This window comes from Canis lupus, chromosome 11, assembly GCF_003254725.2.
Source record: "Canis lupus dingo isolate Sandy chromosome 11, ASM325472v2, whole genome shotgun sequence".
Lineage (NCBI taxonomy): Eukaryota > Metazoa > Chordata > Mammalia > Carnivora > Canidae > Canis > Canis lupus.
The window spans coordinates 8764421-8784952 of record NC_064253.1 but is presented as its reverse complement, the minus strand read 5'-3'; the positions used below and the strand labels follow the sequence as shown (position 1 = coordinate 8784952).

Here is a 20532-nt window from a genome sequence, read left to right as displayed (position 1 = left end):
TGTGCCATGAGTGTACATCTTGTTATCAACACTGTGGGAAACTCTACAGATCAAACAGCCCAAAACTTTCAACAACAACAATTTTTTTTTTTAAATGAGGGAGGATGTTAAGGGAATCTGTAGATTAAAAGAGATCTAAAAGACACATCAAGTTTTTGTTTTTTTTTTTAAATAAGCAAGACTAAACTCTCATGGGTCAGGCTGCTCACTTGGGTGATAAAACCATAAAAAGATGCAAGGAAGTGATTACTATAAAAGTCAGGATGGCATTTACTTTTGGAGGGACAAAGGAGAATTATGACCGGGCCTGGGTAAGCAAGTGAAGGCACTTTGTGGAGTGGTTGGCCAAATGCTATTTCTTGCCTGGAGTGCCGTTTATATGAGTGTTTGTCTTACACTAAAGTCACTAAAGTGTATATTTGTTTTGTGTGGGTTTGGTACTTATGTTTCATTTTACAATAAAAAAATTTTTTTTAAAGTATTCAGAAAATCTAGGTATGTCAACACAAAAAGGGCCAACTGATAAAAGAGATAGAAAGATGTGGTGGGGAAGGGGCCCAGCAGTACATCAGTCAGGAGCCCATCTTAGGAAGGCCTTCCGTTTTAATGAACTTCTTTATGCTTCAGGCCAACAATTGCATCTATAATGTCTTGATTAAGATTTGCCTTATAACACTTATAATTTTCCAAAGCTTAGAGCAAATGATGTGCTCCAAAATATTTCAAAGGCAATCTCAATTCAAAAGGTCCTCTTGGGTGCCTACTGGAATGGCCAAAAGCTGTTGGATATTGGGTTCTTACAGATGTGACAGTCGTCACTGGACTCAAAAGTTGCAGTGTTCAGCCTACCTGCTTCAGGTTCCCAGAATTAGACAAGAAATGTACACTCTTTACTCTTTCTCCCTTACTCAGCCCCGCCATGAAAGCTATTAGCAGCAGGAGATTAAGAGAGCGAATGAACAAAACTTCTCCCCACCCCAACCTTTAGCAATCCTGAAGTCTAACCGAACTGTCACACCCAAGGTGGTGTTACAGCTTTAGCAATGTGAGTTCAGGAACTAAGTGAAGAAACACAGGCTCCCAGGGTCTGCCCTGGTCCCGAGCTGCGGGGACAGGACGTTGGGGCTTGCGTTGTTGGCATCAGAGCCACCGGACCAGAAGCACACAGAGCATTCCACCTACCGTGGCCAACCCCCACCTGCCCAGGTATGCCCAGGGCGCGGTCTCGGCACAGTGACCGTCAAGAAGCTGTCCCAGCTTTTAGAAAATATGCCTCACACAAAGACTCTATACACCGGAGGACAAATTTGCCCCCGCTCAGATTGGCCCTCTGCAGCATGAGCCAATGACGAAGAATCCATCCCTCTGGGTTATGAAAACTGTCCGTCTTTTTCCTCTTACAAAACAGGAGGACAGAATTATCCTCTCAAGTTGAGAAGCTCAGTTCCATGGGTTTGGAATGCCCACCCTATGCCCACTCTTTTACTTTGAAAGGTGAATTATATTGAAATAACCTTAGGGTTTTTCTCCATGAAGTAGACACTGGCTGGCTGGAGAGGGATCAGCCTTGAGAGTCCATGGAAAATGAGGGAGTTTGTAGCAGGTTTACTGAGGGCTAATTACGTGGTAGCCGCTCAGAGCAAGTGTAAGGGGGACAGTTGCCACCATATGAATCCCAGCTCAGCCAGGCATCTACTTAACCTCCCCATACCTCAATCCCTCCTCTGTAAATGCGGATCAACACTAATACCTTTCTCATACATCTGTTTTGAAGACAAAATGAAATAATGTGTATAAAGCACTCAACAGTGCCTGATCTGCTAGAAGTACGCCATAAACGTGTGTCATTATTGCTAGCATGGTCATGAACATTTCCAGAAACATGAAGAACTCTCTATGTGATGGACATCTTCCAGGTGTGAATGTAGGATGCTGTCTCCAAAGCAAGTTGTGCTATTTTTATGAATCCCCAACCCTTAACATAAAAAGCCACTACTAGTAGTAATTAAGCATACATGATTTTCAACACCTCCCACATCTTTTGTTTTTCTCCCAACTACTCATCATGGGTGGTTAATTTTAATTCCAATAAAATCTGGTTTTATTATTATCAGGAATAGTGATGGCCTTAGCTACACAGCTTCTAGAGTATGGGAGCCTGGGGCCAGGGCAGGCTGTTTGCCCACTATCCTGCCCTCTCCCTTCTTCCTACTGGCACAGCCAACCTCCCACAGTGGTTTTCCCTTAACAACTGCCATTCACATTCTCAGCTTTTCTTGTAGCCATGATTCAGGTCTGCCTGGTGAGGTCTGAGGAGATTCATGAAAGATTCTACCCCCCGATATAAAGACATGGACACTGCAGGAGAACAGATTGATCTTTGCCCTCTCTGGGCCCCACCTCTCCCCTCCATACACACATACACTTCTTGCCTTTGGATGGGTTTAGGGACAGGGTGTGATACCTGGTGCTGAGGACACCATTTTCGGCCCATGAGGCAACAAGTCTTCAGAAGAAAAGGTAACACGGTTATGATGGGAGAGTAGAAGGACAGAAGGAAGCTGGTTCCTGGTGATATTGACTGAGCCACTGGTTCAGCCTTGGATTGGACCAACCTCTGACTGCCCTTCACAAAAGATAATTTAATGACTTTACTATTCAAACCTATTAGGTGGGCATTCTCTTACATGCCACCTAAAGCATCCTGGTTGTTATGGCCTGCATTTTTCCCCCTTCCAAAATTCAAATGTTGAAGCCCTAACCCCCAGTACCTCAAAATAGGACTGTATTTGGAGATAGGATCTTTAAAGACATGTTCAACTAAAATGAGGCTGTTAGGGAAAGCCCCAAGACAGTATGACTGGTGTCCTTATAAGAAGGAAGTTAGACGCACAAACATGAAAGGCACATGCACAGAAGAAGTTGAGGACATTTGTTGCCAGTCGATCTGAGCTATGGGAAATAATAAATGAAACTCTTCAGACTGAAAGACAAAAAAATATCCTGATGGAAATAGGTCTATATTAAAGAATGAAGAGCCTCAAATATAGTAAATAAGTAGACAAGTAGGAAAAAAACTTTTTTCGCGTTTTAATTTTTTCAAAAGATAGTTGTTTAAAGTGAAAAATAATAACCGTGGTTTCTGAACACTATGCTGTAGATGTATGCTGTATGACGCTCACATAAAGACTATTATTTGAAAAAAAATAATTAAAAAAAAAGACTATCGTTTGTAATACCCTCTACAAAGGTGACTGTTACAGAGAGAATCCTGTCCCCCAACAAATTCATATTTGGAAGCTCCAATCTCCAATATGACAGACAGTCTTCGGATATCGGCCCTTAAGAGTGCATGTGGGTGACACAGTGGTTAAGCGTCTACCTTCGGCTCAGGTCACTATCCCAGGGTCCTGGGATGGAGCCCCACATCAGGCTCTATGCTCAGCCGGGAGTCTGTTTCTCCCTCTCCCTCTGCCCCTCACCTCGTGCTTGTGCTCTCTCTCAAATAAATAAATAAATACATACATTCATACAAAAAATCTTTAAAAGAGAGAGAGAGATAATTAAGGTGAAATAAGACCACAAGGGTGGGGCCCTAATCCAAAAGGGTCAGTGTCCTTACATCAAGAGAGAGACACCAGGGATGTGTGCAGAGAGAAAAGGTCAGGGGAGGGAACAACAGAACGTGGTCATCTGCAAGCCACAGAGAGAGGCCTCAGGAGAAACCAAACTTGCTGACACCTTGATCTTAGCCTTCCAGTCTCCAGAACTGGGAAAAGTATATATTTGCTGGTACAGCCTTCCAGTCTGGTATTTTGTTATAGCAGCCCCAGCAAACTGATACAGTGATACAGCATACTATTTATTATCAGGAATATACAAACCCTAGGGGCAACAATAAAAGGGAGCAGGCCTGGGGCACCTGGGTGGCTCAGTCCATTAAGCATCTGCCTTTGGCTTGGGTCGTGATCCTGGGATCCTGGAGTAAGGTCCCCTGCTCTGCAGGGAGCCTGCTTCTCCCTCTCCCACCTTGTTCATGCTCTCTCTTTTGCATGCTCTCACTCAAATAAATAAAATTTTTAAACAAAAAAAGAGGGTGTGTGTGTGGAAAGAACTTACAAGAGACAGATGGAAGGTACATTTGATTAGGTGTGCCCAGAGGGAACTCAAGAGTCCAGGTGAGTACCTACCACCCAACCTCCTACAATGGCCCCTCTTCCCAAACTGCAAGGTTCGCTGGCGCCCCCTGCTGTGCTGCAGGGCAGGTGCCTGGGGTGGGGGGCTCAAGCATGCCTCAAGTTAGTCCCTTTTCATCCTTACTGGTCTCTGGTCAAATATTTAAACCTTGAGGGAAAGGCAGAGGCTCTGCTCAAACTACTATTATGTATCAGCAGATGCAGACTTTTAATATACTTCTTGGCCTTAATGGAATATAGTACATTGAAAAGTGACCAGAATTCAGAAGAAGAGAAGAAAGGCTCAAGTACTGGCCCCATTCAAAATGCAAAAAAAGAAAAAAAAGAAAAAGAAAAAGAATTTTTTTTAAAAAAGGAGGAGGAAGGGGAAGTGGAGGAAGTTACAGCAAGGTGGCTTCAAAGAAAGAAACTGCGCTTTCCATCTTGCCACCGCCCACCATTTTGAAATGAGAGGGGCACTCTGAGAACAGGAGAGCCCTGAGGGGCCGCGGGACCTGAGGGAACCTAGAGGAGGCCTCACTGGCCACTTGGTGACCCAGTCTTGGGTCTGGAGCTCCTCCCAACATCTGTCACTCTTGAAAAAGGGGCGGCCAACCCATGAGTGACCTACAAAACCACAGGAGATGGGCCCCTGGCAGCCAGCACACTACCCGATGATGTCAGCAAAGTCATCTAGACTTTTAACTAACAAATACTGAGCATATTTACCAGGGTCTCTGCTTCAGGGCTCTCAATTCCTGGATCTATTCATGGGACACCACTCTTGGTTTTGGTTGTTATTTTTCATTTCTGACCTAACCGTTGGTCAACATTGCTCAACCCAGTGAGGACCTACTAGAAAAACCACTTTGTTATTTCTTAGGGTGGGTACACAGGTGTTCATTTTGGGCAAGTTCATTTTAATCTTCTTTAAACTTTTAAAAAAACCACTCTGTACTTTCAAGAGATTTGCTCTTTCCACTGCCCAAACCACCACTGGCCCCCCAAAACAAACAAAAAGCAACCCTACAGGTACCTGCTGCCTGAATGGTCTCCTTCACAGAACCAGACATTAAAACTGCTCTCACAGGCTTGGAGTTTAGAATTTGCTATCAGGTAAGGGGCTGGGGGTGGGGGGTTGGGGGGTAAGAAATTCAGATTCCCAGGCCCAGCCCTTGTGATGCCATCATAGGTGGAACCCAGGAATCTGCACCTTTTGTATCAAGGGTCCCAGGTGATTCTGATTTGAAGGCAGGTTGGGAGCTCTGACCTACACTATAGCAGCATGCTGGAAAAGTTTAGAGCTTCACGTGGTCTCTCACCTTTGCAGCTGCCCAGATCCTCAGGCGTTCAAAGCATCCCATTTGGGGTACACATAGCAGGGACTCCCTGCTCCTCAGAAGGCTATTGACACATGGTCTCTTACCTGCCAAGGCATAGCAGCCTGAGCACTTGAGGCCAACAAAGCTAAAGAGCCAAATGGCTCAGGGTGTGCCACATGGAGGGGAGGTCTGAGCTCACTCACCTCTCCCAGGTACACTCTGTGAGTTACTGGGAGCCCATCCCTTCACCCAGGCACACAGGGTTCCACCACTGGTCGGGACTGCTCCATAGTTTTATTTTCTATAGAATCAAATACTAGCCTTTCCCAGAAAATGACCTCCGTTTTTAAAGAAAGAAGAAAGAAAAAACAAAGGGGTTATTTCCTTGATCACTGAGTGGTGGAACCAAGTCCCAAGACTTATTCTGTAAAGGTCTGAAACCATCGAAGTTTGTTCTGAACTCTGCAACCTGTTGCCAACATGCTGTCTGCAGATTTTCTCAGAAGACTGGCATTTCTGCAGAATTCCTTTGTCACGACTGTGTGTGTGGGAGAACATGAACAGCTCGGGAGCTTGTGGTAGGAACAGGTGAAGACAGGTTATCACACACACACCACAAGCCCTGCCTCCTTCATTTGGGTTGACAGTCATATTGTAAGAAACTTCTTTTTTTTTTTTTTTTAATGGTCAGGCACGGAGAAGGTTGGCTCATTTCAAATATACGTGAGGGTACTGTCTGCAGAGAGAGAGAGAAAGAAGTGTGCCCAGCAGACCTTGACCCAGGGGATAACCGTGAAGATGCATTCCTGCCTTCTGGAAATCTCCCAAGTTCCCCTGAGGATGTGCCTGCCCAGGTCCCTTTGGGACACCAAGGGCAGCTGAGACACATCTGCCTGTCTGTCTTGGATAATCTGGTTTCATCCAATACCTGTTTTAAAAAAAGGGCCTCCAGAGGTGAAAGGCCAACCCACTACTCACATCTTAACTGTAAGAGGTCTTTTAAAAGCTCCCTCTTGGAGGTCCAGGGTGGCTCCGTCAAATTCGACTTGATTTTGACTCAGTTCATGATCTCAGGGTCATGAGATCAAGCCCCCTGGTCAGGCTCTGTGCTGGGCATGGAGCCTGACTAAGACTCTTTCCCTCTTGCCCAGCCCCCTGCCCCCAAGTTCTGTATAAGAAAGAAAGAAAGAAAGAAAGAAAGAAAGAAAGAAAGAAAGAAAGAAAGGAAGGAAGGAAGGAAGGAAGGAAGGAAGGAAGGAAGGAAGGAAGGAAGGAAGGAAGGAAGGAAGGAAGGAAGGAAGAAGAAAGAGAAAGAAAGAGAGAAAGAAAGAGAGAAAGAAAGGAAAAGAAAAGAAAAGAAAAGAATAGAAAAGAAAAGAAAAATGCTTCCCTCATGCACAGGGAGGCTTCCAGGATGCTGTGGCTCTTCTCATGCTCAGATATATAAAACCCAGATGCCCTGCTCTGGCTCATTTCTCTTTAGCAGCAGCAGCAGCAGCCACCGCCGCAAGATTTCCCTACATAATCACATGACCCTGCAGCTGGGAATCATTGAAATTGTGCTATATTCACCCCATGCTCTGGGCTCCTCTGGCATCATTATAGGAAAAAAAGAAAAGAAAGTTCATGCTAAAAGCACATGTGGTACAAGTTATCACTCTTCCTCTCCACTCCACTGTGACCCGGTACAAACATCATCCTCTTGAAATGAGACCAGTTTGGCCAATCCAGAAAAGCCCACCCTTTGCTGAGTGTCTTCTACTCACTGGGCGACAGGAGAGGAACATTCTGTGTTAATCCCCATAACAAAACCCATGGAGTAAATACCATCCCCAGTTTTCAGGGGGAGAAAGTGCCTCAGAGAGCTTCAGTGGATTATCCAAAGTCACACAGCCAGTGTGGCAGAGACAGGGACAGCTGAGTCCTGCAGAGTCATGTGAACCAACTATTTCGTGACTAAACAAAAAGTCATCCTTATTCCCAATGTTTACGGAAACTACAAGTGGTATTTTGGATTTAATTCCATTCTCTATTATTAAAGAAACAAATCTTGATTTGTTTATAAGTCAGCTTGGGGTGCTTGAGCAGAGGCCCATTCCTGGGACCTCTCATCCATTTTTTTTTCTCTTTGGTGGGGCAGACTGCTGTACGCCTGGCCCCCCAGTCACCTAGAGAGAAATATCACCACATCAGTCTATAACTCCTCTCGTTCTATATATAAAAGCACACCTTGGGAAAACAAACTTGTCAATTCCCATCCAGCTTTGCAGCTGGTTCTGAACCTCTGCTACCTTGGTTCTGAACCATAAATACTTGATTCTAGAGGAAAAGCAACGGTTCTCTAAAAGGATGCGTGGGTATTACTTGATTATCGCAGAGCCTGTGACATTTTAAAACCAGTTTCTCAGGTAACTTCTCTGCTGGACATAAAAGGCCAAGGAAACAGAATCCTAGGAAATCAGGCTTATGGCAATTACATTTGAAAGGGACATCAGAAGAAATGTGCCTATTTCAGCTTCTTATTATTTTGAAATAAAAGTATTTTGCAAGTGGCTCTTCTATCCTAAGGAAGTACCTTTCCTTTCCTGCACAAAACAGAAGAATTCTAAACCCACTTTTGCCCTCGTCAACTTACCTGCAGGGGCCCATTCTCAGCAACATTTTCCTGCAAGTTGCCAGGCCTCTTGGGACCCTCCCTGTGAACATGAGACGGCTGTGTGGTGCAGTACACACAGGAGGAGCTCAATAAATGCCTGCTGTGAGAATGAACGGTGCTCCCGTCCTGCGAGCTGGATGAGGGGATACACCTCCAGATTTGTGTAACAGCAGATATTACGGTCTGAGACTCATAGGCCAGAGCGTTTCTAAAGTGCCTGGTGCCTCTTGTTTCCAGAATTATCTACCCTCCAGTCGTAGCTCATTTCCTCCTCTGATTCCAAAATGTAGAAGTAAACTAATGTCCACTGGATACTCTTTGACCTCATTTACGTTTTGCAACAAGGTTCACTCAATTTTTTTTAACCCTCAAAGAATCATCCATTTTCAAGTTGTGGGTAAGAATCGCTCACGGATAAAAGTCTAGAAGCTGCAGTCAACTCAGACTCCAGGATCATCATCCTCAAAACGAGGGACAGGAGAGTAGAAACTAAACTGTTACCTGCAGGGAAACGTAAAGGTTGGGGTGTTAAAAGCTCCTGTTTAGTGTTTGTTGAGTTCTTATTGTGTGCACTGGGTATTAAATGCAGGATGTGGGCAGCATGAGGAGGGGCGAGGTGATAAAAGTTAATCCAGCACCACACACAGGGCCTGCCCTTAATTTCGGTCTCACACCTGAGCTGCCTGAGAACGCCAAACAGGGGTAAATTGTCCACTTGGTTTTTTGGTTTGTGTGTGTGTGTGTGTGTGTGTGTGTGTGTGTGTGTGTGTGTGTGTTTATCCAGGTTGGCCCCTGTGCATGGTCTCATGGCCCAAGTCTGTGCTCCTGGGACTGGGGTGGCACGAACACTGCCTTTCCTCTCTGTGAGAAAACAGGTGGCCCTCACTCCTTATCACTGATCCTTATCCACCTCCTGAGGGTCACCCCGCCTTCGGTCCCCTCGCTGTGTACAAAAGTGGAGGGGATGGGGAACAGACCATCCTGTGAGGTGCGGTAGCAAAGCTCACACAGTTGTGCGTGAGCACCAGTGAAATCTTCAAGAAGGAAATGTCTTCCATCCGAGGGGCTGTCCCAAGCAGAAGAGGGTTAATTGGATCCCTGAACTCAGAGACCAAGGTAGGGCCCAGTGCAGTAGAGACCCAACAGCAAGAATCGGCCATTTGAAGCTCCCCAAGGCAGAAACCATCTAGAAATCTGCCCCTCCTCCCCCATGGCATTTCCTAACGAGTCCTGTGTGGATGCAATCATTTCTCTCCACACACCCTTTCCTCCAATTACAACAGAACCAAGATCTGCAGAGAATAGGCCTCATAAAATACTCTTCCAGTGGGGCGGTGGTGGCGGCGGGGAGGGTGTCACCCTCAGTTTTGGCCATTGGTTTGGGAACCCAGGACGGCCTGTACTCAAAACACCCTGCTACAAAGGTGAAGACTGTATTTGGCAATATAGTCAGAAACAGAAAATTAAAGAACCACGAAGAGGAGATATTCCAGCTCCCGCCACCTCATTTCTCATTGAATTTAAGCACTCTAGACCAAAAGGCACAATAGATGAAAAGTCTCCCTTAAGGAAAAAAAATGTAAGGGCTCACTTGCGCAGAATCGCTGCACTTTTGGGGGAATCTTCTTAGATGTAGTGATTTCTCAATGATTCTTATATTATGCGATAATCTAGATGAGTATAACGGCTTATAAGGCCCGCATCTGTTCATGCAAAATGGTGAATGCAAAACATTCAATGTCTAAAGCCTTCACGTTTTATAGGAGGTAGGTGGCATCCACATCCCGAAACGATTTACTCAAATAACAGGTAAAAACTCAAAAGGTGGGCAAAGGGGTGGTGGAGGCAAATGAATGCGTACGGAGGGGAACAGCCGTCCAAAAAATCTACAGAAAAGCTAATTGTGTTACCAGCTAGAGAATTAGCAATAACTTGCTGACTTAACTCCCCATGACAGATCTAATTAGAAGGTGGCAATAAATGTTTCCAGGTGTTTAATTAAGTGTGATAATTCTTTCTTTCCTTTAAGAGAGATGGAGTCATATGTTTACATTTCACAGCATAATGTTTCCTTAGTTAAAACACTGTGGAAACACTTTTGTGTAACACAGGATTGAAACCAGGATAAAAATATCTGCTGAGATAAGCAGCACTTAAAGTGATTTATCAGCTCTGGCTTTCATATGCCAATGTACAATGGCAACGTAAAGGCTGCTCTGTTCTGGTGATTTCCTTTAGCCACAGAATTTTCTGCCATCTTTACTTACACCTCAACGAAAAATTTCTATTCAGCACGTCGTTTCCCTATCAGTAGGTCTTAAATGAATTCTTATCCATGAAGTGGGGAAATGTCACGGGGATCTCTACTTTCACACCAAGAACAAACACAGCAAGGGCAGAGTGAGATACAGAAGAATTCAGAGGCTATTGGAATTGGATGGAACCTCCTCACCAACCAGGGGAATCATTTCATGGATGGATTCGAGGACGGTGAGGCTATCAGTTGACTTTTTTAAAATGCAGAAATGTACTCTTAAGTCGAGAGAGTGTTGAGCACCCCACTGCCCCCAATAAAATAATTTTCAGAGAGACGGAATTACCAGTCTTAAGTAAATCAGAGATTTTGTTGTTGCAAGGCTGGGCTCTCCACTAGGGTCTCCTTCCCTCCAACCCCCCTCAGGGTACTGCTCTTTCTACCAGTTCTAGCGTTTCAGGAAATCAGCCGGCTTCAGCACTACGGTGCCACACAATCAATAAGCATCCTCTAGGTGTCTAAGTTTGGTTGGTCAGCCTGGTCTTGAACATACCTATCAGCCTCTCTGGGTCCCAAGGCGCTCATCAGGTGTTCCTCCAACAGACGCTTAAGGCTCGAGTCTCACACGAGCGCGTGCAAGGGCGCACACACACACACACACACACACAACTCTCTTCTTCAAGCGCAGTCTCCATCGCGCGATCGCAAGGCAGAAGCCCTCGCCCGCGCGTTTTCGCAGCGCGGGGTTCGCTCACGGTCTCAGCCTGCGCCTGGGGCGTGGATGACCCAGGCAGGGCTCTGGCCGGCGAGAGCTGCTAGGAGGCGGCGTGACACCTAGCGGGGGCCGCGGCCCCAGGAGGAGGGAGCGACGGAAGGAAGGAAGGAAGGACGGACGGACGGACGAGCGAGGCGACCGCGAGCGCGAGCGGGGCTCAGGGCGGGGGTGGAAGCGGGGTCGGGCCGGGCGGCGGGGCTGCCGGCCGGGCTCTCAGCCGCCGCCACGCACACCCGGCGACACACCTCGGGGGGTTTCCGGGACTGAGCGTGCCGGCGCGCACCCGCACACGCCCGCTCCCTGCACCACGCACGCCCGCGCGCCGTCCCCGTCCCCGTCCCCGTCCCCGTCGAGGAGAGGTCCCCTCCCGAAAGGCCGGGAGCGGAGAGCGCGCCGCGCCCCCAGCAGCAGCCCGCGCGCCCGGCGGCCGCGAGAGCCCCGCGACGGAGGTGCGACACCCGCACGCCGGGGGCACTTACTCGGAAGAGAGGGCGCGGCGGCGCCGGGACTCAGACGCGAGCCTGGGGATCTGACGGCGCCCGGCGCGCCTGGGGCTCCAACGCTCGCGGGCTTCCGCGGACCGGCCAGCAAGCGCGGGCGATCGCCGGGGCGGGCGGGAGAAAAGGGGCCAGGGGCCGGGGGCGGGGCGGGCCGGGCGGGGCTCCGGGGAGCCGGGGCGGGGCCAGGAGCCGGGGCTGGGGGCTGGGCAGGGGCGGGGCCACGACGAGCTCCGAGGCCAGAGGCGGAGCTGAGACCAGGAGCGAGGGGGCGGGGGGCCGAGCGGGCCGGGGGCGGGGCCTGGGCCGGGCGGGGGCGGGGCCACCAGGAGCACGAAGGTCGCGAGCGGAGCTGAGACGAGGAGCTAGAGGGCCCTAGGCGGTCAGGGGCGACGGGGAGGAGGGCGAGGGGGAGGAGCCAGGTGCCCTGCGCTGGGCGCACCCGGCAGAGGGTCCTAGGAGGTCGGGGGCGACGGGGAGGAGCCAGGTGCCCTGCGCTGGGCGCACCCGGCAGAGGGTCCTAGGAGGTCGGGGGCGACCGGGAGGAGCCAGGTGCTCTGCGCTGGGCGCACCCGGCAGAGGGTCCTAGGAGGTCGGGGGCGACCGGGAGGAGCCAGGTGCCCTGCGCTGGGCGCACCCGGCAGAGGGTCCTAGGAGGTCGGGGGCGACCGGGAGGAGCCAGGTGCCCTGCGCTGGGCGCACCCAGTCCGACGCTGGGGCGGCGCGGCGGGTGCTCCTTAGAAGGCAGAGCTGGGTCCGGACTGGAAGGACGGACCTGGGTGCGAGGGGCCAGGCCTGGCTTGAGGGACGCGTTCACACCCGTTTCCTAAGTCGCAAAAATGAGATACTAGCCCGATAGTGTGTTGAGACGCTTAAAGGAGCTCATCATGCGTGCTTACCGCGCCGGCACCAAACAGGTCCGCAGGACTGTTACCGTCTGCTGCCATTACTATGGATTAGAAATATCCGTATAAGCACCAAATCGCACCTGTTCTTTTTTTTTTTTTTTTTTGCTTCTCAGCTTCTACGGGCCTCAAGTCTACCCGGTGACGTCCGATGCTTTCGCGATTCCCGGCTGCCTTTCGCGGGGACTGCAGGGCTGCCTCTGGCGGGACTGCAGGGCTGCTCCTTGACTTCTGGGAAGCCGGTCTGCTCCCAGCCACTCCCGTGGACTTCACTGTGACTGCTCCTGCCTTAATTTGACAGGAAAAGGGAGAGGTAGTGAACTAAAATAGTTCCACATTTAGGAAGTGGCACGATATGGCTGGAAGACCGGTAATTAAACACTTTGTAGGTGAAGTAGACCAGAACATCACAACACGTTTGTGTTTCATGCCCCAAATAAGGATATGCACAAGGTTCAGTGGTCCGGTCCTGTCCTGTCCTGTCCTGTGGTTCTAGCTCCGGGGAGGGAGGGCAGTGTCAGGAACACCTTCCTGAAGGAGGTGAGGTGATGTGTGATTGGGGTTTGGAAGAAGGAATAGGAGTTTCAGGAGCAGCTACAGGTGGAGAAATGGGCACAGTCAACATTTTTCAAGTAATCAGGAGGGTTGGGAAAAAGTAGAGTATAGATTGGAATGAAGCCAAAATAACAAAAGAGGACCAGGGATCCCTGGGTGGCGCAGTGGTTTGGCGCCTGCCTTTGGCCCAGGGCGCGATCCGGGAGACCCTGGATCGAATCCCATGTCGGGCTCCCGGTGCACGGGGCCTGCTTCTCCCTCTGCCTGTGTCTCTGCCTCTCTCTCTCTCTCTCTCTCTCTCTCTCTCTCTCTGTGTGTGACTATCATAAATAAATAAAAATTAAAAAAAAAAAAAACAAAAGAGGACCAAATCCAAGTGTTTTGTTTTGTTTTGTTTTTTCCCATAGAGGCTAAAGAGCATTAATTTGACCCTTGGTTAGAAGAAAGCCAGAAGGAGTTTGTTCATGGGGGGTATGTCAGTTGTTCCAGAAAGGTTAATCTGAAAACAGCATGGAGAATGCCAGAACCAGGAAACTTGCTTATGAAGTTACTGATATCTGTCAGGTTGGGTTACTGTGGTAGGCAGAAAAATAAATCCGGGAAGGATGTCCACTCCCTAACCCTTGGAACATTTTGCAGATATGCTGAAGTTTAAAGACAATGCAATGAAGAGCTTATCCTGGATTATGTGAGTGGGTCTAATCGAACCATGTGAGCTCCATAAAGTAAAAGAGTGGGTCAGAGAGATTCAAAGTATGAGAGGAACTGGACCTAGTTTAGTAGCCGAGGAATGGGTGGCCTATAGAAGTTGGAAATGGACTTCAGACAACAAAAAAATGGGAATCTCAATCCTATGACCCCCAAGGAAGTAAATTCTCCCAATAACCCAAATGAGCAGGGGAAAGAGGATCTTCCCTTAGAGCCTACAGAAGGGAACTGTGCTCTTGAGGTAACACTTTGATTTTATCCTGTTGAGTCCTACACTGGACTTCTACTTTACAACTGTAAAATAATAATTATAAGTAATAAATTGTGTTGTTTTGAAACCTTATATTGGTGGTCATTTATTGAGACAGTGAGAGGAAACTGATACAGATGCTGAAGACCTAAACTAAGTGGTTGGAGAGAAGATGGCTCATGCAGGCTCTGGAAATTGATGGGATGTGGGAGTTGAGGGAAGGTAAGTCATCTAAGCTGATTCACAGGATTTCTGGTTTGGCAGGCTCAGTCGTTGGTGGTGCCACCCATCAGAGGGAAGGATAAGGCAATTACTTTCTAAATACTTTTGAATCTGCAGTGATACAGCTAAATTAGGTTTAAAAGAATTGATGCACCCCTATCCTTCCCCATCCCCAAATAATTAGAAATGATTCCTGCCTGAATGCCCATTGGTAGTGATATTTGTCACCACCAACCGAGAACTGTAGTAATATATCTGCCATGTGTAAACTGGATGCCTTAGGACAAGGCACAAGTGTTAAGGACACCTGGCTTCTTCTGCTGAGATAGGAGGAGGAGACTGTCTGCATGAGTGCTTTGAGAGTCAGCCAGAATGTCATGGTGTCTTCAAGCTCAACCCCACGAACTGTCCTCATTGCTTCACTTCTGTCTTCCTTGTTCCCAGCTGCACCCTGACACAGCACTGCCCAGAGCCCCTTCTATATCACAGATTCTATAATCTATCTTCAACTTTCTACACCCTGACTAGTCTTCTCATCCTTGACTTCATTTTTGACTCTTTACTTTACATACTTTCATTTCTCCCAGCCCACTTCCTCTCCCACCCAGCCTAACCCCAACAACCAACACTTCAGCTACTCATGGCTAGTGCCTTCTGTTCCTTCACTTCGTTGTCCTTTCCTTGTACTCATCTGGCAAAATCTTCCTGGCCATCCACATTTTCAATATGGACTCCTTAAGAAGAACCAAAAAAGGTGACACTTGATTCTCTACAGATTCATGACCTCTAATCTCAGCTAAGTCTGCATGCCTCCTGTATCATGAGTGGAATGAAGGGAGTTCCATCTTCACCCCTTTCCAGAGACATCTTTCCCACCCCTTGCCCTTCCTGCTTTTAATATACCTTCTTACCTCCTATTTCACACAAAACATACAGGTCAGCAGTGGAGTTTTTGTGACTTCCTGTGGGACCTAGCAAAAATACCATCTGCAATCACTCATATTGGCTTCCTTTCCTCTCATTCCAGTGGATCACAGCAAACCTCACCAGTTCTCTGGGACTCCTCAAGCCCTCTCTTCGTTTTGTTAATTAAAAAAAAAAAAAAAGATTTATTCATTCATGAGAGACAGAGAGAGAGGCAGAGACATAGGCAGAGGGAGAAGCAGGCTCCAATGTGGGACTCGATCCCGGTACCCCGGGATCATGCCCTGAGCCAGAGACAGATGCTCAACCGCTGAGCCACCCAGGTGTCCCTCAAGCCCTCTCTTGTATCTACGAGCTGCATTCAGTTAAATATCTCTCTATTCTCAACCTCTTAAGTTCTACTTTCCTTGCAAAACTTTAGTGGTGCCTGGGTGGCTCAGTTGGTTAAGCAACCAACTCTTGGTTTCAGCTTAGGTCATGATCTCAGGGTCCTAAGATCAAGTCCTGTGTCAAGCTCCGTGCTGATTGTGGAGTCCACTTGGGATTCTCCTTCTCTTTCTCCTTCAGCCCCTCACCCCTCTTGCATACTCTTACTCTAAAATACATCTTTTAAAAATGCTAAAATTAGGGTGCTTGGGTGGCTCAGGCAGTTGTCTTTCAGCTCAGGTTATGATCCCAGGTTCCTGGGATTGAGTCCTGCATTGGGCTCCCTGTTCAGCGGGGAAGATGTAGATGGGGTCGGGTAAGAGAATTGTTCAACGTCAGGCAAATTAGAAACTCAAGGATAGAATAAAAGTTTTGGGATCAATGCTCTTTCCTATTACTTCCATAGACCACAACCCCCACTCATAGCTAGTACAGATCACCAGTGGTTATACCTTCATCACAGAGTATTTTTAACTCTCTATTCAGAATTATTTACCTATGATAAGTCACTAAAAGGGACATCTTCTGAAGAAAGCTTGCTAGAACTATTGCCTGTATCAAAAGGCAACTTTAGCCATAATCTTAGCCAATCCAATCAACCACCCTCTCCAAGAAACTGAGTTTGCTGGTTTCCAGATGTTGAACCCTTGAGCTATTCTGTATAGAAATTAGAGTGCTGCCCTGAATTAGAACACTTATTTTTCTGCAGTTGCACCACTGGCTCCTTGTCTATGGGTTCTTCCTCACCTGAATTATTTTCTCCTTTTTGACCATCTCAAATCTCATTTGAACCTACCCCAAATACTACAAAAGCTAGTTTTATCTTTGGCTGTGTAATTCTGCTCTATATAGTTCTCTCGTGTACTTACCCATGAGATGCTATAGTCCAAGTTGGCAACCCTTGATTTTAAACAAGAGAGCCTCCTACCTTCTTGAATACTTCTAGCACAGCACCCTGAAGCTCTTGTTTTCCTGTGATAGCCTATCAATGCTTTCCTTCCAATTACCAATCTTCATAGTAAAGGGTTGCTGTGCTAGCTCCTTCTGTGTTGTCTGTGTGTGTGCATGCACACACGGGTCTATGTAACAGTGGCCTCATGGTAATTTTTGAAAAAATTACCCAATACCTGGGTGGATTATAAATGGTCTTGGAGTAGAGATGTGGCCAACGTTGTGTGAAGTCCCTTTGTTGAGATCTCCAAAAAAAATTATGGGTGTGCCATCTAGACCCTTTTCATGAGATACTAGAATTTCTAAGAATCTTTTTTTAATATATTTTTTTAAGATTTTATTTATTTATTCATGAGAAACACAGAGAGAAGGAGGCAGAGACACAGGCAGAGGGAGAAGCAGGCTCCATGCAGGGAGCCCGACGTGGGACTCAATACCGGGTCTCCAGGATCACACTCCGGGCTGCAGGCGGCGCTAAACCACTGCGCCACTGGGGCTGCCCAATTTCTAAGAATCTTAATGTGGTATACCACAGCAACCTTGGAGGTAGCTCAAGGCAGAGAGGAGCCCGTTTCAGAAAAAAAAAAAAAAAAAAGTATGAGTGTGGCTGTTTTCAGAATGCATTATAAATTAATACGGAAGAAACACACAGTTTTTAAAAGCAAATTTTTTTGAAGATTTATTTTACAGAGAGAGAGAACACAAGCAGGGGGAGGGGGCAGAGGGAGACAGAGAAGCAGATCCCCACGGAGCAGAGTCTGATGTGGGGCTCCATCCCAGAACCCTGGGGTTATGACCTGAGCCAAAAGCATAGGCTTAACTGACTGAGCCACCCATATGCCCCTTTTAAAAGCCATTTTACTAGGCTGAACTATAAGGGACAGGGAGAGCACAAAATGTAGAGGTCTTTGAATCCTGAAACTTCTTTTGTTGACATTTTCAGTTAAAAACATGGGCCACTTTTATGGAAAAAAGCTAACTCAGACTTTGAAAGAAAAAAATAGCCCAAGGGTGAGAGCCAAGAGTTGTGGAGAATTAAGTTGAGGGAAGAGGGGATGCCTGGGTCGCTCAGCAGTTGAATGTCTGCCTTTGGCTCAGGGCATGATCCCCTGGTCTGGGTTGGAGTCCTGCAGGGGCCTCCCTGTAGGGAGCCTGCTTCTCCTTCTGCCTATGTCTCTGCCCCTCTCTGGGTCTCTTATGAATAAATAAAATCTTAAAAAAAAAAAATTCCAGGGAAGAGGATTATTTAGAATCTGTATAGACCTGGTACTACTATGTGACTCCCATTTCCCCTTTTTTAGAATGGGAGATAGTCATACGGTCTCACAACTGTGTGTTTGGTGTGTGTAAGACCTATGAACTAATACTAGCTCTAGTTCATACTAATTAGTACTAATACTACATAGGTCTTTAGACTGAGAAGTACTCTACACAAGGAACCCCAATCAAGGAGCCAAATATGTACTTGGACCTGATTTCGATAATGGGATCCTGGGGCTCACGCCTGATCTGGAAGCAACAACAGGATAATATTGGAATTTTGGGGAGTATTTTGCATGTGGGAGGAATATAGTTTTTAAAATCATTTAAAATTTATCCAGGGCTGATATACTGTATTACTTAAGTTCTGTTACATAGGTTATACCTACAATAAGTGGACAACTCCAATGAATAAAATCTCTCTGTGGAAAGAAATGGGTTGTCATAACAATGGTTTCTATCACCCATCTGTATTTGCTGTGGGAGAGCCTAAGAAATGTTCTTTATTCTCAGAAGCCTTGTGAAACAATGTGATACTGTATCTACATTAGGTCCTTGAATTATTGGCCACATATACATAGGAGTCAAACAAGGAAGGGGGGGAGGAAGTCATGAAAAACTAAAAAACAGATTGTGTTTTGAAAATAACTATAGCAAAAGCTACATACCTTTCTAGAAGGCATTTGAGTAATATATGTTCACTTTTTCCCAAGTACTCCAGAGGGTAACATTTTAACCTCTCTACTTAGGTAAATATATCAAGCATCAAAATACTTCAGAGTATTCTTGACCAGGCCACTTCATTCAACAGAGCAGCTCTGTCATTAAGTACTATGTGGTTTAGAGATCCCTGGGTGGCTCAGCGGTTTAGCGCCTGCCTTCCGCCCATGGTGTGATCCTAGAGTCCTGGGATTGAGTCCCACATCAGGCTTGCTGCATGGAGCCTCCTTCTCCCTCTGCCTATGTCTCTGCCTCTCTCTGTGTCTCTCATGAACAAATAAATAAAATCTTTTAAAAAAGAAAAGTACTATGTGGCTTAAAGATACAGATTCGCTCTCTCTTTGGTATCCTATTACTCCGTGGGGTTCAAAGGAGTTTGGAAAAATATTACCTCCTTCTTCTCTTCTCCCATGTTAAACTTTTGTATATTCTATTCTATTCCATGGATGTTCCACAATTTACTTAGCATTTACCTACTAATTAACATTTAGATTTACAGTTCTTTCTCCAGATAGTTCAATAAATATCTAGGTGCACATATTTATGTGCAGAGGTGCTTTTATTCTTATAGGATTTCTTAAAAGTAAGACTGCTTAGTGAAAGTAGGTGTATTCAAGCTTGACATGCATCTAGGTGACTCTGTCCCACCTTACTTCTACCAGCAGTGTTCTGGTATGCCTGTTTCCTTGCATCTCCACCAAACTGAGGTTGTCCCTTGATTTTATGCCAATCTGACAGATGAAAAGTGGATGTATCATGTTGTTGTTTTTCTTCCCCCCAAACATTCCTTTAACCATTAGTGAGGATGAACATACTTTATAACTTGCTCTTTTTTTCAATGTCCTGTTCTGTGAATTGATTTCTCCAATAATTTATCATTTTTAAGTTCTCTTTGCATATATAGACATTAATAATTTTCCCATTACTATACAAATATTTATGGTCTACCTGTTTTTTTGTTTTTTTGTTTTTTAACATTGACGATGGTCTCCTGCCATGATATCAAGGGTTTTTATTTAGTAAAATAAAATAGAATCTAGTTAGATTACTAAGTTAGTAATCTAGATAACTAATCAACTAGTTATCATTAACTAGTTGAAGAAGAGTCTGAGATGTGTATGTTTGTCTGGTTCTTCAACCCTACTAAAAAGTTCATCACCATTTTAAGATCGTATAAAGATTTCCTTAAAGTGGGCATCTTTGTATTGTGCTCTGACTGTTGAGACTGGTGTGAAAAATTCTTGTAATTTTTTTTAAAAGTCATTTAAAAAAAAAAAAAAAAAAAGGAGAAACCAGGGCAGCCCAGGTGGCTCAGCGGTTTAGCGCCACCTTCAGCCCAGGGCCTAATCCTGGAGGCCCGGGATGGAGTCCCATGTCAGGCTCCCTGCACGGAGCCTGTTTTCCCTCTGCCTGTGTCTCTGCCTCTCTCTCTATGTCTCTAATGAATAAATAAATAAAATCTTAAAGAAAAAAAAAAAGGAGAAACCAATCTCGGCAGAACAAAGAGAACAAGAAGGATAGAATTGACTGTCCCATAATTCTGCATAAGAAAAATCCTCCATTTCAGAAAGTAAGACTTGCAATGTTGTGAACTTTTCCATCATTACAAAGCCACATTCTCAGAGAATACATAATTTGAAAAATGTATTTTGATGTACCCATTCCATTACTATAGATAAAATTTTACATGTATGTACATCATTTTAATACTTACATATACATTTTAACTTTTTATTCTCACCTTTTTTTGAATAACATTTAACTATTAAGTTAAAAAAGATTATAGAAAAAGAACAAGGTATTTAGGAAAATTAATGTTTCCTATATTTACTAAATATAAATACAGAAACTCTCTATTTTAAAATGTCACATACTTTAAATCAACTAAAGGTGCATAAATATTACTTAAAACAATAGCATGCTAAAAAAAAG

The 20532-nt window shown here is 46.0% G+C and overlaps 1 protein-coding gene across 3 annotated transcripts in view; it reads right to left on the bottom strand.

Moving 5' to 3' along the window:
* Positions 1 to 11808, bottom strand: part of TNFAIP8 (TNF alpha induced protein 8) — a 113441-nt gene extending 101633 nt beyond the window's left edge. The window contains exon 1 of one of the 3 annotated variants that reach the window (XM_035697081.2): positions 11662 to 11808. In XM_035697081.2, coding sequence (XP_035552974.1) covers position 11662 — 1 coding nt within the window. In that variant the 5' untranslated portion in view covers positions 11663 to 11808. Of the gene's footprint in view, positions 1 to 10960; positions 11162 to 11661 lie in introns of those variants that run through there. The other 2 variants (XM_035697080.2, XM_035697082.2) reach the window with 2 other exon arrangements.
* Between the last annotated feature and the right edge of the window lie 8724 nt (positions 11809 to 20532).